The sequence below is a fragment of the Bolinopsis microptera genome, chromosome 1, assembly GCF_026151205.1.
Source record: "Bolinopsis microptera isolate Bmic1 chromosome 1, MBARI_Bmic_1.0, whole genome shotgun sequence".
NCBI lineage: Eukaryota > Metazoa > Ctenophora > Tentaculata > Lobata > Bolinopsidae > Bolinopsis > Bolinopsis microptera.
This window is the reverse complement of record NC_087072.1, coordinates 3,188,789-3,211,252: the sequence shown is the minus strand read 5'-3', so window position 1 is coordinate 3,211,252 and position 22,464 is coordinate 3,188,789. Positions and strand designations below refer to the sequence as shown.

General features: G+C 38.0%; 4 protein-coding genes and 1 non-coding gene across 5 annotated transcripts; 4 read left to right on the top strand and 1 right to left on the bottom strand.

Moving 5' to 3' along the window:
- Positions 1 to 5,038: 5,038 nt before the first annotated feature.
- Positions 5,039 to 6,214, top strand: LOC134826012 (carboxylesterase 3A-like). The gene is given in 2 exon segments (XM_063838256.1): positions 5,039 to 5,392; positions 5,394 to 6,214. Coding segments are annotated over 2 exon segments (903 nt in total). The 3' UTR covers positions 5,943 to 6,214.
- Positions 6,034 to 6,753, top strand: LOC134826011 (uncharacterized). Its single transcript, XM_063838255.1, has one exon. It carries the CDS (start codon positions 6,034 to 6,036, stop codon positions 6,751 to 6,753), a length of 720 nt encoding a protein of 239 aa, XP_063694325.1.
- A 284-nt stretch (positions 6,754 to 7,037) lies between these two features.
- On the bottom strand, positions 7,038 to 20,605 carry LOC134812539 (extracellular signal-regulated kinase 2-like). Its single transcript, XM_063820026.1, has 13 exons — positions 20,495 to 20,605; positions 20,227 to 20,355; positions 19,549 to 19,639; positions 19,282 to 19,352; positions 18,157 to 18,213; positions 17,964 to 18,002; positions 10,777 to 10,904; positions 9,769 to 9,972; positions 9,329 to 9,572; positions 8,906 to 9,151; positions 8,601 to 8,780; positions 8,183 to 8,359; positions 7,038 to 7,987 (listed from the first exon to the last, which is right to left on the bottom strand). The coding sequence occupies exons 1-13, from the start codon at positions 20,576 to 20,578 to the stop codon at positions 7,832 to 7,834; spliced, it is 1,806 nt and encodes a 601-aa protein (XP_063676096.1). The 5' UTR covers positions 20,579 to 20,605; the 3' UTR covers positions 7,038 to 7,831.
- Trnas-aga (transfer RNA serine (anticodon AGA)) lies at positions 11,087 to 11,168 on the top strand. The gene has a single exon. It is a non-coding gene; the product is annotated as a tRNA-Ser (tRNA).
- Positions 14,243 to 16,960, top strand: LOC134812550 (uncharacterized). Its single transcript, XM_063820036.1, has 7 exons — positions 14,243 to 14,415; positions 14,551 to 14,702; positions 14,844 to 14,945; positions 15,235 to 15,388; positions 15,551 to 15,933; positions 16,142 to 16,238; positions 16,715 to 16,960. Exons 1-7 carry the CDS (start codon positions 14,296 to 14,298, stop codon positions 16,958 to 16,960), a joined length of 1,254 nt encoding a protein of 417 aa, XP_063676106.1. The 5' UTR covers positions 14,243 to 14,295.
- Positions 20,606 to 22,464: the final 1,859 nt, after the last annotated feature.

Here is a 22,464-nt window from a genome sequence, read left to right as displayed (position 1 = left end):
GGTTTCTTTTATTCTATGAATTTGCAGTTCTTTTAAGTTGCTGTTTCGTGGAGCTTAACAAACATATGGTTGCGGCTGATCGGCCTCTTTTTAAGGATCAAAATTTATAGTTATATCCGATCATTGAAATTCAGTATAAAACTCGGCTCTTCTCTGCTTAAAACTATAGGACCGTCCATAATTTTGTAAGCTCACAGGTTAATCTGTCAAAATGGTCCGATCTTAATTCTTAACACACCAGTTTTCTCGCAGCCATCATCGTCGAGCACTGATAATAATATAAAAGTAGTACACTGTTTCAACGACCTGGAACAGTTCTGTTTACTTTGTAAGATGGTGTACCACAAGTCTTGAGCTGCTATCTTAATTCTTAAACTAAATTATTCCTGGAAAGTTGAGAGTTATTTGGAGGCAGATAGGTATAACAATGCCGACCGGCTATTAAGGGGACATACACCAAAACCTTTTTTGTCGGGATTCGGGATTTGACTTCATATTATGAAAACATAGATAAAAACAATAAGATTTGATACATTGAAAATGTCTGTTGTTTTGGCTAATAGCCACAACAAAACACAAGTGAAAGTTGGTTATTAACTGGCAGTCAGAGTACGCACGAATACCTAACAGTCAGTTAATAACCGGTTAATAGCCATTTTAATGGCCTTTCTAGCAGCCATTGAACTTGTTTTGATAATGATAAAGTGACGTCAGACGTGGAATTCGATAAGGATTTATCAGTTTATTTGATAACCCGGGTCATCCCGCTAATTCTAACACAAAAACCCGGACGAATATATAAACTTGTAACTTTATCATCAATACATGCGTCATATATGTCAGAATTAAAACGCCACCATTTTAAATTCATCTAGTAAGGACAATATCGCGAACATTTTTTAGATTTTTGACAGACATCCAACTGAGATGGAGCTCTCTTAAATCGTCTTGTATTACATTGACTGTGTTGTCAGTTGTGTTTCCCTGAAATAATTAGATAATTTATTTAAACCAGTTTCTTGTCTATAATTCAGCAGTCACTTTAAGTTTACTCCTGTCACTTTGATTACGGCTAACCCTGAAGTTTACGACTTCTTGAACTTTAACTCGGAAGCTGTGAGTCACGTGCTACCATGGTAACATAGTATAATGATGGTGTCACGTGTTATCATGGTAACGTTGAATGGTCACGTGTTATTGTGGTAACGGAGAAGGGTGTAACAATGGGGTTTAGTGTGAAATTGGACTGATTAAATTAAGGTGTTTGTCTCTTAAATAGTCTTTGTTTTGTAGCGCATTGCCATTTAATTTACTGATCTGTTACGTTCGATCAGTTATCACTCTTTGTTCTTTTCGTGTTCTATTTCGATGAAATTGAAAGTATTTTGCATACCAGATAATACATACTCTAATAATGTATTAGAGTAAATTGTCATCAGGTTTTAAAAAAGACAGAATACCATCATCTCTGAAGCCCGATAAAAAATAAGACTTATTTTTGGTTATGCTGTATAATTTGTGATTTCTTTCTGCAGTCTCATTTCGAATCAGGAATCATATTCACTGAGTTATTCAATTATTAAGGTTTTTGTTTGACTCAGAGAATACCAATCTAACGTAACAGTAACACTGTTTAATTAAACAGTGTTTAAACAGTGCGTGTTTAGTTTATAAAGCTGTGAAACGTTTTCGTTCGTTTGCTCCGTACTGCGATATCAACTTGGAAAATGCCACGATATTTGTATTCTTGTTTAGACATTTTGCAGTGATTGTGGGTTTTGATCGGTCAATGTTGGAAGCTGGTTTGTTATTCGCTATCACGCCACAAGACGTTTCTACGAAATCACTCGCCAAGAATTCAAAAGTCTTGTGAAAGAGGCTGTTTCGATTGTGGTTTGGCTGCAAAATTGTGAAAAACCCATGTTATGTGATAGGGCACTGGCGAGTGAATTAGTAAGAGCCGAAAGAATATGGTTCACCTCCCCGCCAGTTTCCAGATAAATGAACAATGGATTGATCACTAATTTAGTGACGATATATCAGACATATTACAGATTATCATACAGGTTCTGGGTCACAAATAAAACAATCAAAATTAATTTGCAAACGATTCGTGCCATGATATAATTATAAATAAAATAATACCAATCATCATGCTAGTCAGTTGAGCACTCTCAGGTAATTGAAAGAAACAAATATTAAGATGGCACTGGATCATAACAATGTTTGAGTTGGTAATAATAAATTACTGAGATTTTGTGCTCCACGGCCTCCATACCAGGTACTGAGCACTAAATTTACCGATCTTCTGTTCAGGTGGGGGGGGGTCCCGTGGCATTTCATCAAAGTACCATTAATCTCACATTCTTACTTGTAGGGTAAAACGATTTCCGTTAGTTTGAATGTTTGATCTTCAAGCTGACTTTTTGCACTACTTGAACAGCAAGGTATTTGTATTACATTATTTCATATTTATAATCATTTAATAGACTTTTCATTACAGACTTATTACTAAAATGAAGTAATAAAACCTTTTACGGATAGCATGACTTGGCAGTAAGTGCCGACAGACACCACCTGCAATATCATATATATTACATATCATTAATTATAATGAACATGATATACGATATCTCCAAATTTATGATGAGTAAGATAGCTTGAGGTGCTGCTTCTGCCCAATTAATTACAACAGGCTTAACCCGACGGTCGGGTGGGTCCCGATCTATTGTGCTCCCTGCTCATTGATAGCTCCGCTAGTTGTCACCTCACTTTAATATATGCAATCACCGCCTCTACCATCTCAAATTATTCTCAATCATGCAGTATAATGACTGGACATAGCTTTACGGAGATTGCTCCGTAAAATGCCGTTGAGATCTTATGATTTTGATCGGCGAATATTTGCTGGCAATCGTTGCAAGTTGGCAATCAATCAGCATCGATTTCGTTTTGACGAAAGTTTAAATTCTCACCCAAATAAATGCGGGAATTTAAACTGCTGTCAACAAATTTAAGTAGTTTTTATCAGCCAGGCGATTAATTTAAACCGAAGGTTTATTTAATATCTCGATACGGCAAAGGGAGCATTTTATGTGTTTCTGTTCGCATCGGTCGAAATGAAGCGGTCGAAAGATTGGTAGAACATTAGGTCGAATCGACTAGAGACCAGAAAAAATACCATTTACATTTCCTTTTTCTCCTGCAATTTTGTGCATACACTTGTACTTCATACACTGATACACTTGGACTTATAATTATATGAAGCCACAGCTAGACAAAAGAAGGCTGTAAACGTGTATCATTAGTCACAAAATCTAATCTATTTTTGTAAAATGTTCTCGATTACACTGAGTTTTTTACTCACATTGTAGGCCTTTGTTTTTGCAATATTAAAAAGTTAGTTTCCTGCTTGAATTAATTTTAAAACTTGACCAATATTACGATTGCCATGACAGAATATTGTCTACTTAGAGTCTACATTTCCAGGAAGTTTGTGCTACACCGCAAGTAACATGCCCTTTTAACTATAAATTAAACAAATTGTCCAGGAGAGACATTATAAAGGAGCTAGCTAGCAGACAGCTTGTCAGACCAGGTCCACTGGTCCAGCTCAAATGTTAAACTCTCCGGACAGCTTGACATTGCGATACTGCTTTTCTGTTACCTCTTCGTCTTCTCTTCTGCGGGCGTTAATATGAGCGTCTACAGCTACAATCTACATGCTATCAGTTCTCGCGTATTATTATTGGTAATGGTATTGTCACGCTCTCGCCCAAATTGAAGCCAATGTTGTAGGTGTTCATGAATTATTTTGCAGGATTTGACAAGTACCGTGTCCGATACCGACTCTTCTACTCCTTCGAATACTTTTGTTGCTACACCAAAGTTTTGTTCAAACGCCTTTCAGCCAAGTGACTCCGGCGGATTTTAATTAAAAATATTTGCGAATGTATCTGAGCAACGAAGCGATTGTTTAATATTAAGTAATTCAGTTTGAACAGGGTAATCCTGCACCAGAAAAATAGGCCCAATTATAAATAAGTCACAATCTAGTGTTTCAGATTACAGCAGATCATGCTTAGACCCTAATGGCACCAGTTTAGGCCCGGACCTAAGTGCTTAAGTATCCACAAAATACCACATTCCGCTCAAAATATTGCAACAAATCTAGACGAAGGCAAGTGTTAAAACTGGCAAGTCTGTCTTATTACGAGTGTTCTTCCTATATATGTACCAGGCTGGTAAATCATGTTAACATTGCAGCAGATCATGTATCGCGTATAGGTGCAATAGCATTTTGTTTGTTTATTATCTATCATTATATTCAACTTGCTCGTCGACTGATTTCAACATTTTATATCATATCTCTAGCATCATTTGCTTTATCTGAGTTGGTTGTCTCTGGTCATTTCGCGGTTGGGTAACGTGGAAAACCGCGAAAACTATGGCCATTTCTTTCAGCTCTACCAAGGCATAATTAAATAAGGCCTTTAGGAAGATGGGTACACGTACTCTAGTTCAAGTTCTACACGTACTGTGTCTGTAGTTCGACAGGGGTGATTTCTAGCGAACTAGAGTACGTTTCGAACTAGAGTATGTTAATCAGGATGATGAGCATTACAAGATAAGCGTTTTAAATGTGGTCATACTCATAGATGTATTCATAAACTTATGATAAAGCAACGAAGTTTATTAGATTATGAATATATCTGAGAAAAAAGCGAGTAAGAATAGGCTCAGTTGAGATTTATTCGTACGACTGTTGCAACAACTATAAGTATAACCATTGCATTTTCGTTTCTTAAAGGACCACAGAGTTAGGAAAGAAACGACAAGATTCGATTATTCGGTTTATTCAATAATTAATCGTAGCTTTACACTGAGTTTGATTAGGGTGGGAGCCTCTCCCACACTTTTTCTGCTGTTGCATTAGGAAATTTGATAGGTTCATCCACTCGTACTTAACATATAATGTAAGAGCGTTCAGATTGTAAGATAACAATCCACAGTACCACATTACAGGCAATGTGACGAGATGTCACTGATGGAGAAGCTAAAGCGGATACCCCGCAAAGTATGGCTGATACTCCTTCTTATTTCTACAGTGATAGTGATAGTGGCGGTGACGAGTATAGCTGCCAAGATGATGGCCGGAAAGGGACCACCGGTCGTCTCAACCCACTGCGGGAAGGTTAAAGGGAGGAGAGTTGAATCAGCTGACGGGCTGGAGATCAGTGAGTTTCTGTACATTCCTTATTCAGTTGCTCCTGTTGGGGAGAGACGATGGAAACACAGCTCCCTGATGGGGGATGGGGACTGTTGGGAGGGGGTTCATCCTGCTGATAAGGACAAAGAGATAAAGTGTGTGCAGGCATCCTACCTTGCCTCCTAAAGGACAGGAGGATTGCTTGTATTTGTCAGTCAGGACTCCCGACATTACTTCTAGCCGGCCTGTTATAGTCTGGATACATGGTGGCTCTTTAGCGTACGGTTATGGAGAGGATGTTGGCTACTCTGCAGACTCCGACTTCACAGCAAGTGTAGACAGTGTGACTGTCAACATCAACTACAGGCTAGATCTGCTGGGGTTCATCTCCCATCCAGCCCTATGGGAGGATGGCCAGAGTTACGGTAACTTCGGGATAAACGACGCGCTTATCGCATTGCAGTGGGTGCAGAGAAACATAGCAGCTTTCGGGGGAGATCCTGAAAGAGTGACTATCATGGGAGAAAGTTCGGGTGGAACTATCGTATTAGCTCTGGTTACTGCTCCTAAAGCGGAGGGTCTGTTTAATAGAGCTATATCCATGTCCTCAGCCCCTCTCTGGAAGACTACGTACCAGGACGCACACAAGAGACGTCCTGACTTTTTAGAACACGTTAATTGTGATGGGTTACCTTATAATACTGAGGTTGTGTCTTGTTTGAAATCTACCTGAGTTGGAGCTCTTGATAAATGCTAGTACGACTGCCAACAGAGGATGGGGGTTTTACGATTTTCCCATGTCATTGGGAGAGTTGGGAGAAAGTATGGATTACAATGTGAAAGAGCCGTTTTTATTACCCCAATTCCCTCAAGACATTCCTGATCAGGCAAACAGAAGTGGACGGGTGGAGCTGATTCTCTCAAATACTGCGCAAGAAAACGCCTTCTGGTGGATATTTTACGAGTCCAATATAGTCGAGTCATGGACGTCAGTGGAGGAACTGTTGAGGGGACGTCTTAAAACCTTTTTAGGCGAAGATAACGAAACTTTACTCTCAGATATAAAGGAGAAGTATAGGTTTGGACTGCACAGCGAGGAGTGGGGGCCCCAGAAATTCTGGGACACTCTCACCACAGACATCAGAGCAACCTGTCCCATGAACAAGCTAGCAGAGAGGTTGAACACAAGCCCCCACTTGGATGTGTACAGACTCTATATAGAACACAGCTCCAGCTCTGTTTTAGACAACGGGGCGAGGTGGGGAGCCTGGCATGGTTGGGACACTGAGGCTATGTTCGGGTTCAAATACTACCGGGGCACATACTACAATGTGACTTCTAAACATGACTGGGAATTAGCTGATCAGTTGAGAGCTTTAACTAAACAGTTTGCTAAAGGTGAAACAGAGACTTGGTCTGGGACAGACAGTATATATCTCAATAATGAAATGCCATGGAGGGAAAGTAGGCCCGATAGGCCTCAGCATGATTTCTGTGATTTCTGGAGCACAAACGGCTTTGACGGGTGGGGCTGGCAAAATTAATAGATAAATATTTAATCATGTAATTAATTAATTATGTTTAGATATACAAACAAATGACTTGATAATTTAAAAGGAAATCATGCTCTGAACTAATGGATGGATTTATTGTTTCTGCTTTTGCTAATTGCAGTTCAAACTAAGTTGAGTAAGTTTTATTTCTAATTTTTGTGATTTTAATTTTGTCCATTGTGTACACTGTACAAGTCTGTACTTCTAGTGTTCTTGATATTTGTGTTTCTTTTTCCAACTATGTGCTTTACTAACTTATGAGAAAATACAAATGGCTATGAATACAAACGAAAAACAGAAAATACCAGAATCAAAAGTAAAGCAGTCAATACAATGTGCAAAACAATATCATTTTCATGTGGTGATGAACAATAGCCATGCGTGTGTATAAATTTGGAATTTGTTTCGTCAGAAGTAATGGGGGACCATTACAATTAAAATATCAATAAAGATCTTCGTTACCGATTATTTGAACTTCTTGGACGAACAAAATTAGAAGAAGTTGTCGTCATTTGGCAAAGATCCGAAATTTGCAAATGGTCCCCAAGTAATTAAGCATGCTACAAATCAGTTCATCTTTACAGTCCAAAAATGTTGTTTAATAAGTTACGGTAATAATGCCAGCGGAAACAAACAGTTTTTGGTTTAACAAGTTAAACCCGTTCACTGAAAACTTTCTTATCAGACTAAAAAAAATCTCCATAATCATACTTCAAAGTCAAAAAATGTCCTTACTTTAGCGACGGACAGTTCAATTGAATCTAATCGGATTTCAAAAGCTTGCATCGACACAATTTTTTTGGGTTCTTTCTGATATACACATAATGGGAAATCTAAAAAATCGACATGTTCCCATGAACATAATATTTACAATTGGCGAGTCAACCAGCAACGTATTACTCCTTGATAATGATAAATCGGTTATCTTGTTTTTTATATTTTTGCTACTAACAGTAGTCCCAGAGAGACGATGATCTTTGCCACACACAGAAGTCTTAGAGACGATTGTTGCCGAAACAGCCCGTTAAGTATTCTGAAAACTGGTTACCTTGCGATTATAAGCACGAGTCTAAGTCCACTGTCTAGCTTTAAGAGCACTGAGCGAATCTTTAGTGACAGTACCGTGTTGGTGTGTTGAAGTACCGTAACGAGGGGGTATGGTACTGTTACAACCAATGGGACGTCTTCCGTTCACCCGGGCTGGGGATCCTCTACTGTTGGGGACCTAAACAAGAGCAGATTAAACAAATTGTTTTAGGTCATGATCAATGGTCACGTGGTGGTCACGTGTATTGTTTCACAACTGTAACTGTTCATGAGACAAGTAATTATCTGATAGAAGGGGGTGTGACTGAAGAGCAGAAGGAACTATTGGAGGTTGAATATTTGGGGAGGGGAGCTAAACAGGGGGTCTACTAACCACTCTGGAGCTGGAGACAGTGAGATCAGGAGTGCCAGGGTTAGATTTGGAAGCAACTCTGTTGGCAGGTTTCCCGGCACTATGAGATCGGAGGTTGTTGTTGCTAGCTAAGGTTGTCCTTGTTTTGTTGTGTGGTCGACCATCCTTTCCTCCTTCAACTCCAACACTTCCTGCCGACTGAGAGGGAACACTTTTTAGTCGATGAATTTAAGATACAGTCATAAGTTGTGAGTTTTTGTGGCCTATTTTGTCAACTGTGAATTCTATGTTTTTCTTTGTTGGGTGAAATATCAAAACTTATATTATTGTGTGTACTTAGTTTTCCCTCTGACGTCGGCACACTTTTCGTGCTTCGTTGACAGAAAATTCACAAAAGTGGGTAAAAAAAAACTTGTCTCAAAGTTAATAAGGGTCTCACCCGAGAGCGTCTGAATGTCTCCTTGAGAGGTGAGGTTGCGTAGGGTGCACTGATTCCGGAGTAAGAGTTGTCGTGTTTACCGGGGTCTGTACTGTTCAGCGATTCACTTGAGTCTGGATAGTTGTCGATCTTCGCCTGACTTTGACCAGCTAATTGGGGCTGAACGACTTCTGAAGCTGCCTGGAGAATTTCGGAGTTAGTCACCTGAACATTCCTTACCTATCTATTTGAACGTACCATAAATCAATAACTTGTTTAAAATGAACTGCGGTTATTTAAGATAACAGGATATGCTAGATCATGACCTGATCAGTTGGAGCGTGCTTAGAGTCAGTAGAATGTTTGTAGTTGTACTGGAAGGAGTATCTGCGGGGTGCGTTAGACTTAGAGTGAATGTGGGTGTCCTGAAGGTTGTTTGATAGTTGTCCCGTTGATCCCTCGCTCTGTCTCTCCGAAGACAGGTTGCTTGATCCATCCCCCGACGAGTCTTCTAAAACTGCCGCCGAGGCTGCAGCCCGAGCTTTTAATGCTTCTTTCCTGTTGACAATGTCCTGAAAACGAAACTGAATTGCCATATGTTTATTAAAACAGTTTTAACACTGATGTCTAATTGACCAGACAACAATATTGGTCCGATGGAAATACTGCGTTTTAATGATCCACTCTAAACTTTGTACTGATTATAGAGAACGAGTATTTAAGGTGAAAAGGCCTGCAACATGACATACCTCATACAATTTGACTCTATACTCAGAAGCGGAGAGCTGAATATTATCACTGAGCGGGGGCATCACATCGTGTATTAGGGTTATTTCAGAAGCTTGGTTAGCGAATCTGGCACAGTATTTGCTTTTACAGCCATGATCAGCGGTAGATCTCTTGTCAGGGTTAAAGTGTAGCAGGGATCTCATTAGTTGTTTGGCATCGGGAGGGCAGTTCGGTACCAAGATGTCTAATGTGCTTGACATGGTACTGAAATTTTCAAATTATAAGTCGTGTGAAAATCGTGTGAGAATGTACATTGAGTAGACATAACATGCATGCTAACAGAAAATTAGATCTCTTCTTTCACTGCGTTAGAAGTTAACTCCTATTCATTATTCAACTGCCAATAAAACATTATCGGAACATGCTTTGAAGCCCACAATCCAAAGAGTAAACTCATTACTTCTTTAAGTTTCGATATCTCTCTAGAACTCCAGAAGCGTAGGGAGCGTTAATCGCCAGGACATCTGCTTCAGAGGGAGTCTCCGAGGCGCTCAGGATGATGTCCAGTTGATTGAGAGTGGAGGTACCGGCAAACAGGGGCTTACCAGATAACAGCTCTCCGATTATACAACCAATTGACCACATGTCAATACCAGTAGTATATCTGAAATATTGTGTCATTATAATCTAGTTCCAATCTTATGTCCAGCAGCCATCAGGTAGCTGGAGAGTGTGTAGTGGGGTGATTACAATAAACACTTAACTTTTGGATCACCCTGTAACTGTGGCGTTTGACGTCACAACTGACAATCTTCAGTGAGTGCACCGTCTAGCTGAGCTCAATTTTAAACGGTGTTATGAGAAATTGTGGGAGCTATATCAGCTGCGGACTGCAGATCATGGATTGCATCAACATCTATAAAATTAGTTCTACTAGTGTCCGGTACCATCGCATTGCGAAGACAGAATAGACAATAGTTTAAGAGTTTTGTGCTTTTTAAAACAAATCGCAACGCCAGGATGGCGGGTACGGCCCTTGGTAAGATTAACAGGGCCGTGGAGCGACAAGAGTGGCTAGTGTCCAGGTGGCAGCGGATATTTAGTGGTTACTAATATCGAAAATTCGGTTCTAATATTCGAAGAAGCGTGGGGAAGAAATGCAAATTAATGTCACAGAAAATGCGTAACTGTTGTGTTTTAATCATAAAAGTTATATCGGAGCTTCGCGCGCGACGTGAAATCAGCATGGCTCTAAATCAAAATGATTCCTCGGTTATGGAGACGCATTTTTGAAAACTTCCAGATTGCAATAGGGTGTGAACTGTGAATGTGATTTGTGCTAGAAGGGTGACAGTAAGATACAAATTTAAACAAACTTGTGATCCATCGCAAAAAAAAACAAGCGAAGTGACTTGGAAACATTTGGACATCAGATTTGATATATTTTGAGAGTGTAAATTGCACTAACTTGAACGATCCAAGTAATATCTCGGGAGCTCTGTACCACCGAGTAGCTACATAATCTGTCATTTGGGGGTTTGTTGCGTCGTCTGCTTCAACTAGGGTCAGTGATCTGGCAAGTCCGAAATCGCAAATCTGCAGGAGGATCAGATAGTGAGTTATGCTAGATTGCTAGACGCTGACGACATTATTTAATCATCCATAGCAAACACAAAGTTTTAAATAAGCAAGAATATATCCACAACAAGCAAGATAATCCTACGTAAGAAGTATTTTCTGTATACAAATAAATTGCCTCAACTTTCAAATTCTATGAGGCGGACGTGGCCGAGTGGTTAAGGCGATTGACTAGAAATCAATTGGGCTCTGCCCGCGTAGGTTCGAATCCTACCGTTCGCGACCTTTTGCATTTTGGCATGGATGGATTTCATTTACAGCAAGTGTACTATAATACTATAGTGTATTGTATTATAGTGTATAATAGTGTATAATAACTAGTAGAGTTATATTACTTCAGCTGTCACTTCAGCTGTCAGTTTAAATATAGACCGTTTAGCATCATATCCTACATATTTCAGTGACATTGTATGATACAATTTCTATTTCTAGTTTTTTTTTAGTTAGGTCTTTCAAATGAAAATTCTGTCAATTAAGTCACTCCCTGGATTTCCTTCACAGTCGATATTCGATAATGTAAAGTTTGACTGTTTTAATTTCTTAGAAAAAAAAATAAAGGATATGGACACGTTCAGAATCGTTTGAGTTTGAGGATATTGAATAATAGCGTTTTCGACGATAGTGGCTTACTTTTGGCATCTATCAACCTAGCATGTTCAGATTTCAGAAGTTCTGAACATTAGCCATGTGACCCATACTCCCATATGCACTTGTTGTTATGAAATGAAAACGAGGTATTTATATATTGTTGTGTTGTTGTCAGTTGATGATAACATTGTCACAAAAATGATGTGACGAAGTTAACATTTCTTGTCCTTATTTTCAAGAACTATACCTCTATAAGAATTCAACATTCTTTCATTTACTGCAATTAATATGAGCGATGTTCCTTGTATAATTGGGCACTTACTCCCTTCCCCGATTCTCCCTTCTGTTAGTTTTAACGAACTAATATACTTACATAAGTAGCGTTGTTTAATTAGTATTATATTAGTTGTGCATTTACCGCAATTAATATGAGCGATGTTCCTTGTATAATTGGGTCATAGCTCCATAGGGAAATAGCATCAGTGATGGTTCACACTTCCCGAGCTCTAAGACGAGCTAGAGCTCGTCTTATATGCCATATTCTGTGACATGATTTCAAGGTACTCCGTACAACGTAGCATTCACATGACACACCTCACGTCAAGTTAATACCGGCGTCATACCAATCCAGAACTTAGAACAACTGAACATTGCACGTGGGACTTGTTATTGCTATGTGATACCTAACTCTAAGTGTATCCTGCAGCAATTTTATCGCAACGCCCATAAGCTGATAGCATGTGACACGTCACCAGATCAGGATTGTAAATCACAAGGATTCGACAAGAATAGTGAAAAGGGTAATGCTTTTAAGACACGCCCGTGGTTATTATATTGTGAAAAGATAATAATGAAGGTATAAAGATTGTCTTAGGAGTAAGGCTTTTGAACAAACATGATTGAAAGTTGGAACTATGCCGCCTGAGTGCCGCCATAGGGCATAGTGCCACGACAGTGCCTCGAGAGCCGAGACAGTGCCATCAGGATCCGGATGTATGACCTATTATTGGGCACTTTAAGAGAGTTTAAGGAAATCGTGATGGTATTACACAAACGCTGACCGTCACAGGGGATCCGGCAGTATCAATGAAGCCCGAACATGTACGCAAACAGATCGCATGGTTGTATACAATTATTAACGACGTTCAACTAATTGGGCTGCTTTTATTTTTAGTATGAGATTAGTTATTTTTGAATTAAATCGACCACACATGCCAGTTTTTAGATCCCACAACTAAATCAAATCAAATAATAATGACAAAAACATCTAAAAAATATAAAAAATATAAAATGCTCGGTACAAAGACCCAGTAAAAATGCAATTTATTATGTTACATTTGAAGATCTAATCCACATATTGCATGTATTGCATAAATATTAATATAATGCACACATTGCACAGTCTGTGACACAAACTCTTAAACATGAGATGATGAGATCAAACAAACTGTTCGTAAACTTTACAAAGAATACAAGTTACTGGCCGGTACTTAAACTACTAGATATTCATCTATAGTAGTGGTATGAGTATTCAGTTGATTGGTCAGTTCACTTCCAATCTATTTAATGACCATTCCAATACTAAACAACAGAAGCAGCCCAACTAGCTCGTACTTCGTAGCTTATAATAATATCCAACTAAATGCTTGCGGACTGGACATAAGTAGTCCACACATCAGTTCACGGAGTGGGTCGTGCTTATTGGATACTTGCCAGAGCCCCCACTTCCTGTCCATGTGTGCCTGTCTTTCTTCTAAAGTTCAAAGGAAGGAGATCCGTCCTCTGGTCCTCTCTTGGTAACCACAATATAAATAATTAGCATCTTACTCTGCTGACAACTTTTAACCCTTTTTTCTGACAAACTTTATTAATAGAACCATATTTTTAATTCAAGGTAATTACTGTATTCACAACATTGTGAATACTGCATATTTTAACTCCACTAGTAAATATCCAGGCCACCATTATGATATTTTAACTCCTGAAAGCCAGCAACTGGATTAAATTATATTGTTAAAAACTTCCATAACGATTCATCTCGCTGATTCCTTGCTCATTATTTCAGTCAACCTGAACAATGGTAACTCAAGAAACAAGAGCATTACACATTACACAGTGGCATAATATACCGCGTGATGTGAGGGACCGTATTGTTGCTTTGTTGATACAGTTCCTTAGAATAACAAGTTGCAGTTACGGCACTAACTGAGCTCGTATTACCATTTGCAGGCCGTGAATGAATGGGATTTCTCGGTATCATTTTGCGTTTGGGTACAGTAATAGTATTTTAAATTGATATGAGATCCTTTTGTTTGGAGACTATATCCACTCTACCCAATTTTGGGTTTAGTTAAAAATAATAATAATTTAAAATAGCATCCTCATTCTATGCAGAAATTCGCCTTACATGTATGGACGGATCTTGCAATATTTTGCCGCAACATGGAAATTTCACTTTGAAAGCAACAAGCATTTAAATTTTAAGCGGACAGCTTACTAAAAATGTACCGCATTTTGGCATTTTGCATCCTCGAAGAGGTTTATACAAACCTCGCCCACTTAGTGAATCTACCCGAGGTCACGCCTATATCCCAACATATTCAACCTTCGCTCAAAAGTTGGAAACAACTGCTGTTCCCGATTGTTGGTTCATTATAAATTCTTTAGCTTCGACGTTAATATTTTGTCAAATATCATTAGAAAATGCCGCATTAAAATATCATTGCTACCTTTCAAGTTAATTGAGTGCTGGTCGCTATGTATGAAAGTCTCACTACATAAAGCATTATATTATCTCGGATTAATAGTTTTGTCCGGAGTGGTATTGATTGTTTGCAATGCCTTCTTTAGATCAGCCTACTTTAAGGTCACCCCTTGCAAGGTGAGAAAAGAATAAGTAACGTTAAGTTTACAACGATCTTTACAACTGGACTTAAATTTGTTACCGGATCATGTTAGTACTTCCACAAATATATACTAAGTTTTGAAAATTCTAGTAATACTGAGCTTGTCCCAGAGCCTTGGAATCGTCAGCGGTGATACCGGTGCGACGAAACAGATAAACTTAGATGGTGAACAAATCTCCAGATCCACAATCTACCGAGACAACATTCGGCACCCTTTGAAAGAGAGGGAACTAGCGGTGAAGGATTATTGTAACAGTACAGAGTAAGAATTGCACATTTAACTAACCAACTTTTTCATAAACCAATTGGAGTTAACCTCATCAAATTTGTAGTCAGTACAATTTCCCAAGCCAACTAACATCCCATTTGCATTAACCATCACTTACATTATTTTATAACTTAGATTGTTCGTCAAAGAGAATGAAAGAAGATTAGCGTGGATTGATCGGCATTGCAAGAACAATTATTTGAGACTCTCTGTCATTAAAGAAGTCTTCTACTTCAGGTTAAATCTAAAATTATCTAGATAACGGCTTTCAGATTTAAACATTCCACTTTCTGTAAAATTCAGCTGTGGAGCGTGGCTTACGATTATTGATCATCTCATGAGAATCAGAATGTTCTGGATAAATTTCTCAGATATTAGAGGGCATGCTTTATGACAGGCGTCAGTCCATGGGAAATCAATCTAAATGGTAATCTTTGCTGTTTAACTAAGACACTAAACCATTATGCAATATGCATCTCTATTTCCCACTTTATAGTTTAAGTGCAAAACTCCGTTGATGTTTCAGAGAATCCAGCTTGGGATATTGTCCAGTGTATAAGGCTGCATCTTCAAACGTATTGGCACATTTCTGCAGAGACTATTTTCCCGACCGAATTTGCCGAAACAAGAGTAGGAATGGTGCGACACTTTACAGAACATTGATGATTTTCAAAGAGCCAGTAAGTTGTAAAAATCTCAGGTCTCATATAATACGAAATATAATATTGAAAAGTAAGCGTAAAATTGTAGCATCGTAAGACCTTGCGACATCAACCAGAATGATCGAACATATTCGAGGCCGTCCACTACGCTGCAAATAGTTAAACAGTTCTCCTCACTAGGCAACCCCGACCGGAGAAGAAAAACGGTTCGTAGTAGTTAGAGATCCACTGAGAAGGCTCCTGTCAGCTTACCGAGACAAGTTTGAACAGTTGAAAACAACATCCTTTAAAACCCCGGCTAGGGATATGATGCTTCACCACCGCCCTATCATGTGGACCATACACTTCGACAGAGAGAAGAGCGCTCAGCAGGCTGTTGACTACGCGGTGGAAATGTCGGAAAATAATACGCAAAACTTTACGCCCCTTGCGGAGGATAATCCGTATCTTAAACCACCATATCCGACTTTTAAGGAGTTTGTAGCTGAGGTCGTGGCAGGCTGGAGGAATAATCACGTAGTACCAGCAAGTCAGTATTGTGGGCCTTGCCATTTGACAAAACGGTAATTTCTTATTTGGCAAGTATATAGACCAAGTAATCTTGGCACGTGTCTTCATGAAAAATCGTCATGAAAAATGTATTGTCATGGATGATCTAAGATTTAACGTGAAGCTTAAACTTTATGTAACAACGTGAAGGTGCAGGCCGCTGATTATGATTCCAAGCCTCTCGATTTAAAGTGGTTTGTAGTAACAGCTAAAACATTTCAGATTTGATTTCATTTTAAAGGTAGAGACATTTGATTGTGATATTGGACACATGCTGAACATAACTGGCAACTTAAAATCAGCTGTGGTATACTCTCCGGTAAGATCTAGTACTTTATCTGGTACTATCTGTTACTTTATCTGGCACTATCTGGTACTATCTGGCACTATCTGGTACTATCTGGTACTATCTGGTACTATCTGGTACTATCTGGTACTTTATCTGGTACTATCTGTTCCTTTATCTGGTACTATCTGGTACTATCTGGTACTATCTGTTACTTTATCTGGTACTATCTGGTACTATCTGGTACTATCTGGTACTATCTGGTACTTATCTGGTAGTATCTGTTACTTTATCTGGTACTATCTGGTACTATCTGGTACTATCTGGCACTATCTGGTACTATCTGGTACTATCTGGTACTATCTGGTACTATCTGGTACTATCTGGTACTATCTGGCACTATCTGGTACTATCTGGTACTATCTGGTACTATCTGGTACTATCTGGTACTATCTGGTACTATCTGGTACTATCTGGTACTATCTGGTACTATCTGGTACTTATCCCAGGATGCAGTTGAAGAGAGATGGGCGACAAACACAGGACCACCAGGAAACATGTCTCTACTCTTCAGCTACTACTCCACCCTTACTTCAGATCAACTGGATATGTTGCTAGAGTATTACCAGGACGATTGTCTGCTGTATCAGTATCTTTGTCACGAGCTTATCAATAAGATTAGGAGATTTAATTCTTTAAATCTAAATCATCACCATGAGTACAAGAATACTTGGAGTGGAAGAGCAGTTTCTTGAGAAACCTCCACTAAACTTTATAACAAGAATACTTGGAGTGGAAGAGCAGTTTCTTGAGAAACCTCCACTATACTTTATAACATGAAATTTAAACATCACTTATATAGTCCGACAGTAAATTTGGGTTCACTTTATTTATGCGATTTTGTCTGGAAGAAAGTACTATTCGAGGTCTATTTTTTCATGTAGAATTTGGGTCAATATGTGGTTTAGTGAATAGCAGTACTAGAACGCATTCGATTCAATCGAAATATTGGAGGATTTGAAAGGATTGCTCGAAGGAAAAACACAGAAAGTGTTGATGACCCGGAGTTCAGTTAAATGTGTCATGCAGATAAGAGGAAACTAGAATGAAACATTTATGGGAATACTTAACAATTCTAATTTCTACTTTACTTTGTTACGTTTCTGTACAAAAATAAGTTATCAAATCGTGAAAAAGTCGTAAATCGTGATATGTTTAAAAAATTTTAAAGACATACTTATTTAATTTGTCACACTATGATTTGGAGAAGCTCTATTCTAAGGATATACTGACCAAACTAGAGTATGTTCAGTTTAAAAAACTGGTAGTTTGTCTTTCTTGATCTTAGATTTTATTTGAATCTTATCATTTTTTATCATTCATTTAATTGGGTTCTTTATATATAATATATTTCTTTTAAAACTTTTACATACATCATATTATTATATATCGTATGATGCAAAATATACGGCGCGGCGGTAAAGTCTGCGAGCTTTATTAGTACGCACTACGCACAAGTCGCACATTAACTCAGTTAGCTGTGAAGACTAGTACAAAGTGAAATATTCAGCCAATGTTACATCTAATGAATTTGTTGACACTGAAACTACTTTCGTGAAACGGTAGTATCTCTTATCACTAGTCGCTACATATCGAGGAAAAATAACATTTTTGTTGGATACAGAATATTCAAAGTGTCGTCGAACTTGGGAGAAGTAAGGCACCTGACGTTGGCATGTATTTTTTGATAAAACTAACCTTTACAAAGCAGTGTTCGTTCAGAAGGATGTTGCTGGGCTGAAATGTAACAGAAATAATTGAACTGTTATATCAATATTAAAAACGTTAAAAAAGTCTGTATTTACAAACGGAATGTCTCTAATACTTAACTTCAAATTTATATCAAACTTACTAGAGTATAGAAATAGAAAATTTACAAAAAAGGACTGACCTTTAAATCGCGGTGTATAACATTTCCACTGTGTAGATATTTGATTCCTTTGAATATCTGCAATATGGTGCTTGGTTTAATATCATCTTCAAACCAAATTAATTTATAATGTTAGGACTTTTTAATCTAGGAGAATTGAGAACAATGTTTAGAGTTTTCTGGAGCACACATTTTGAGGTGAACTAGATAGGACTCGGCTTGTCCCAAAGGAACATGCACTTTTATTCATATTAATAACAAGGCATCCCCGGGTGCCGAAGAGCGCCTCTTATATTATTAATGAGATCTTTAAATTAGCTATACAAAATAAATACTAAAGGCATGTTCTCTTTTCGGCGTCCTTTGTTCCCTTGATAGGGCTCCTCTCTCAAAATAGTGTAAAGCAATCTCTGAGTTGCGCAAATCAAAAAACATGGTGGTGTCCAGGTGTCTAATAAGTTACGCAATCAAAAATTGCAGAGAACGAGATTTTGTAACATCAAATATCATCGTAACATAGACGTATTATTTCACTCTAATGTGCTGTAGTCCCATAAGTTAGCTTAATGCACGCTAAAGACAGGATTCTTAGAATTCGATCATGTTGCTTAGTATTATAGTGGTATATTGGTATAGTACGTAACATGTTCGAATTCTAAGAATCTGGTCTTTTGCGTACCCTATTAGGCTGTCCATCGAATCAAACCAATTTACTGCAACCATTTATTGCACTTGATATACGCTTTACTGCAATTCAATGGTTCAGCCATTAAAGCACTTAAAAGATCAGACTTTAGCGACCAAATGATCAATTCCTTCTTCGACCATTCATTTCTGAGATAAAAATGAAATGAATATCTAGAGTAGTTCATGCTGAAGAGAGTTTCTTCGAACACTTTAAATTGTTTTAGCCTTGTACGGTATAATGTGAAGTTTATCCCTGATGGTTTAGACTCTAGTACAGCTTTACTGATTGTAAAAAGATAAATGGGGCACCATATTTGGTATCCGAAGAGAAGATCGTCGTTTTATTACTTAAACTTTGTTGTGTAAAGTCAAGTCTGCTGAGCGGTGAATACATTTAAATAACAGTGCAAGTGGTTCTTCATTTAAAATGTGACAACTATAGAACATGTTTACACTTGCCTGGTAAGTGATGTATTTTTTGTGGATGTCTTGTAAAATTCCTCCTTTATTAGCTGCATATAAATCTGTATCTGAAAAATTGAGGGAGGTTACTAAGGTGGGGGATAAAAGAAACTGAGCGTAAAAAACAAAACAAAATGTATAACTTTATCAATTCAAAAAACTGTGCTGCCCCAACAAGAAGGCACTCAATTTTCAAAACATGTTGTTTGCTTGTCAGAAAGTAACACGGGCACAGTATCTTAATTAATATAAGGTTACACTTACCCATGTATTCGAAAACTAAATAAATGTCCTTATCATTGTCGGCTCGTATAACATTCAGCAATTTTATAATGTTGTCGTGGTTACCAAACTCCTGCAACGATCAATAATCAGATGGCGTGTACACTGTACCTAATTATCGATTGTAAATAAGCAATTATTTTTCAGACATTAGAAACTTGAGCGTCACGTAGTACTAACATATTGGATAACTTAAACTACTATTTTGCAGTTGGTGTTATTGGTTGCTAACTACAGTTACTTCAATAATTGTACAGTTAAACCCAGTGGGGTAAAATTGTTAAGCTGATTTTTTTGATGTCCAGAAAAATAACCTTACTACCGATATATAAACTCCTAAATTCTCGGAACTATTCTAAAAAAGGCTGGATGAGACGAGACAGTATTCACCGCGGGAAATAATCACTTGTATCTCAGATTATTGATTACACAATACTTGTGAGTTCTCAATCCTCGAATAAGTAGTTTCAATAAGCCATTTGCAAAGTTACACATATCAAACATGAAAAATGGCTATATTTAAGTCCAAACGTTTGCAAACTGACTTATGGGCCTCTGTATAATAATACAATTCTTAACTATACAAAATTCATGGATATCGCATCATTATGATGCATGTATAGGTAACAACTTGTAAATGTGTTAGTCAAAACGTTGTACCTGTAAGAAGACAATTTCTCTGAAGGTTCTCTGAGCATCCGTGGCATTTTGAAAAGCATCGAAAATCTTTTTAAGAGCTACCACATGGTTTTTCCTTCTATCAACAGCTCTCCATACAATTCCATAGGCCTGAAAATCAGGTAATGATAAATTAATCAACTTGTGAAGTCAGAAGACAGTACCAACGGTCCACCATTAATATCGTTATTATTAAGGCCAGCAACTTATTATGTTCACAAATCTTTAAGGGGCCAAGGGTCTTACTTACTCCTTTGCCAAGCCGCTTCTGTATTTCGTATCTGCGAATAATGTGTGTCTCTATGCCATCAGCACTATTCTTGGACCCTGTCATTCTGTAAAAATACAGTATTTAACTTGTTAAAAATTTGATAGTACACTAGACAATAGTAACAATAGCAGGGACTTGTGAGCTTTTAAAGCTTAGAGCAGTAATATCTTGAATGCAATCCTTTTCTACATCCAGCTGTTGAAGACTTATCAGATCCTTAAGATGGTTGTGCTTTAGCTGCACAATTTTTTGATAATTGGAGCTGATGTAGTAGCTTCACACCAATACTAAACTCCAAAACATAGCCATTACATTAATTTAGACAGTAGGCATGCCACAACTAGACTTAACAACGACCATGATTCTTGGTCCGCATCTCAAGCAGAACCTCTGGGTTCAAATACCAGTGTCAACTAGTCTAGGGAAAAATCTCAGTTGACTTAACCGAATCACTGTGATTGAGTGTTCAAGAGGGGCCCTATCAAAACATCAAGGATCTTCTTAGGTTACATCTACAATATTGTAGTGTACTGAAAACATATCACTTTACTATAGTATATTGGTATACTTGATCTGTTTGGTCTGATCTCAGTCATAATTTGATTTTCCATCAAAAGACTGAACGCGAGCAAGCACAGATTAGCAATGCGCGTTGCCCTGCTATACGTCATGACTTGCTCACATTTTTGCTCACACTATGACTTTGGTTGTGATTGATATTTTTTGATGTGGTAACAAGTATCGCTTAGGGAATCCGAATGCTTACAATGCTGTTGTCATCGTCAAATAAAATCAATAATTTTTACAGTACAGAGCTAGAAGATGAAGAGAGATTAAAACATGACGGACTTTAAAATTTCCTCAAACAAAGCTTTCGACTAGCGCGAGCGGGTTTTTAGTATTATAATGTATTATATTTGTATATATATACTTAAGTTCTAAACAACAGATAGCTAAACAACGTTGTTGCCCAATCTTTCTCACTAACTGAAAATAAAACTTTATTAAATCGAAATCTTTTCCAAAAAACTTTGTTTAACGCTAAATTTCTTAAATATGAAAGATCACATAAATTGTTTAAGAAAATATTATGGTTACTGCAGAGTGTTAAAAGCAAATACAAGCAAGCTATAGGTCCACGCAAAACATGACCCAACATTCTCCATCGATTTCTGTCCACTCTTGCTGATAATGGTTCCACATTACAGCGTTTATACAAGTTATTGTTAGAAATAATGTTAGGGTACTGGGTAGCAATAATTCAAAATATTTCAACATCAAGTTTCTCTAACACTGACTTAGGAGCAGTCCAGCAGCTAGAGTTATACATCATAACAGAAACAACCAGTGCAGTGCCTCATATAGCATAATAATAAGTCTCTTGTCCAAGGGGATCTTGTTGCTTTAGACTTTAGGCAGTATCGAGATAGCCCGACCACTGTCCACGGACAACTGTCCGCGGACACCTGTCTACCAGATCATATTACTGTATAATAACAGTATCCCAACAATATGTTGTATATAAGTCGTTCGTTTTTGGTGAAGTATTATCAGTTGCCATCATCAACAATAACAACTATTCCAATTCCTGACATGGTACTCTTCTGCCTAATAGACGAAATTAATGGACCCACCGCCTCCCTAGAGAATGCTTGAGACTTCCTATTCCATAAAAACCTCCTAAAGAGCTCCATGTCCTGTCCTGGGTGTAATGCATATATGTCCCTGGTTCCCTGCTCGTCCTCGAAGTTCAAGAAGGAGTTGATGATAGAAATGATTGATGCAGTCTGATAATAGTTATTCTTTATATATTGCATGATGTGAACTGATCTCGTAAGGTTGCTTCGTTTAATAAGCCTTGACACCACCACTGATTGAAATTCGCGTGCGATGATGTGAACCCTGCTTGATTCAGGGGATGATGTGAACCCTGCTTGATTCAGGGGATA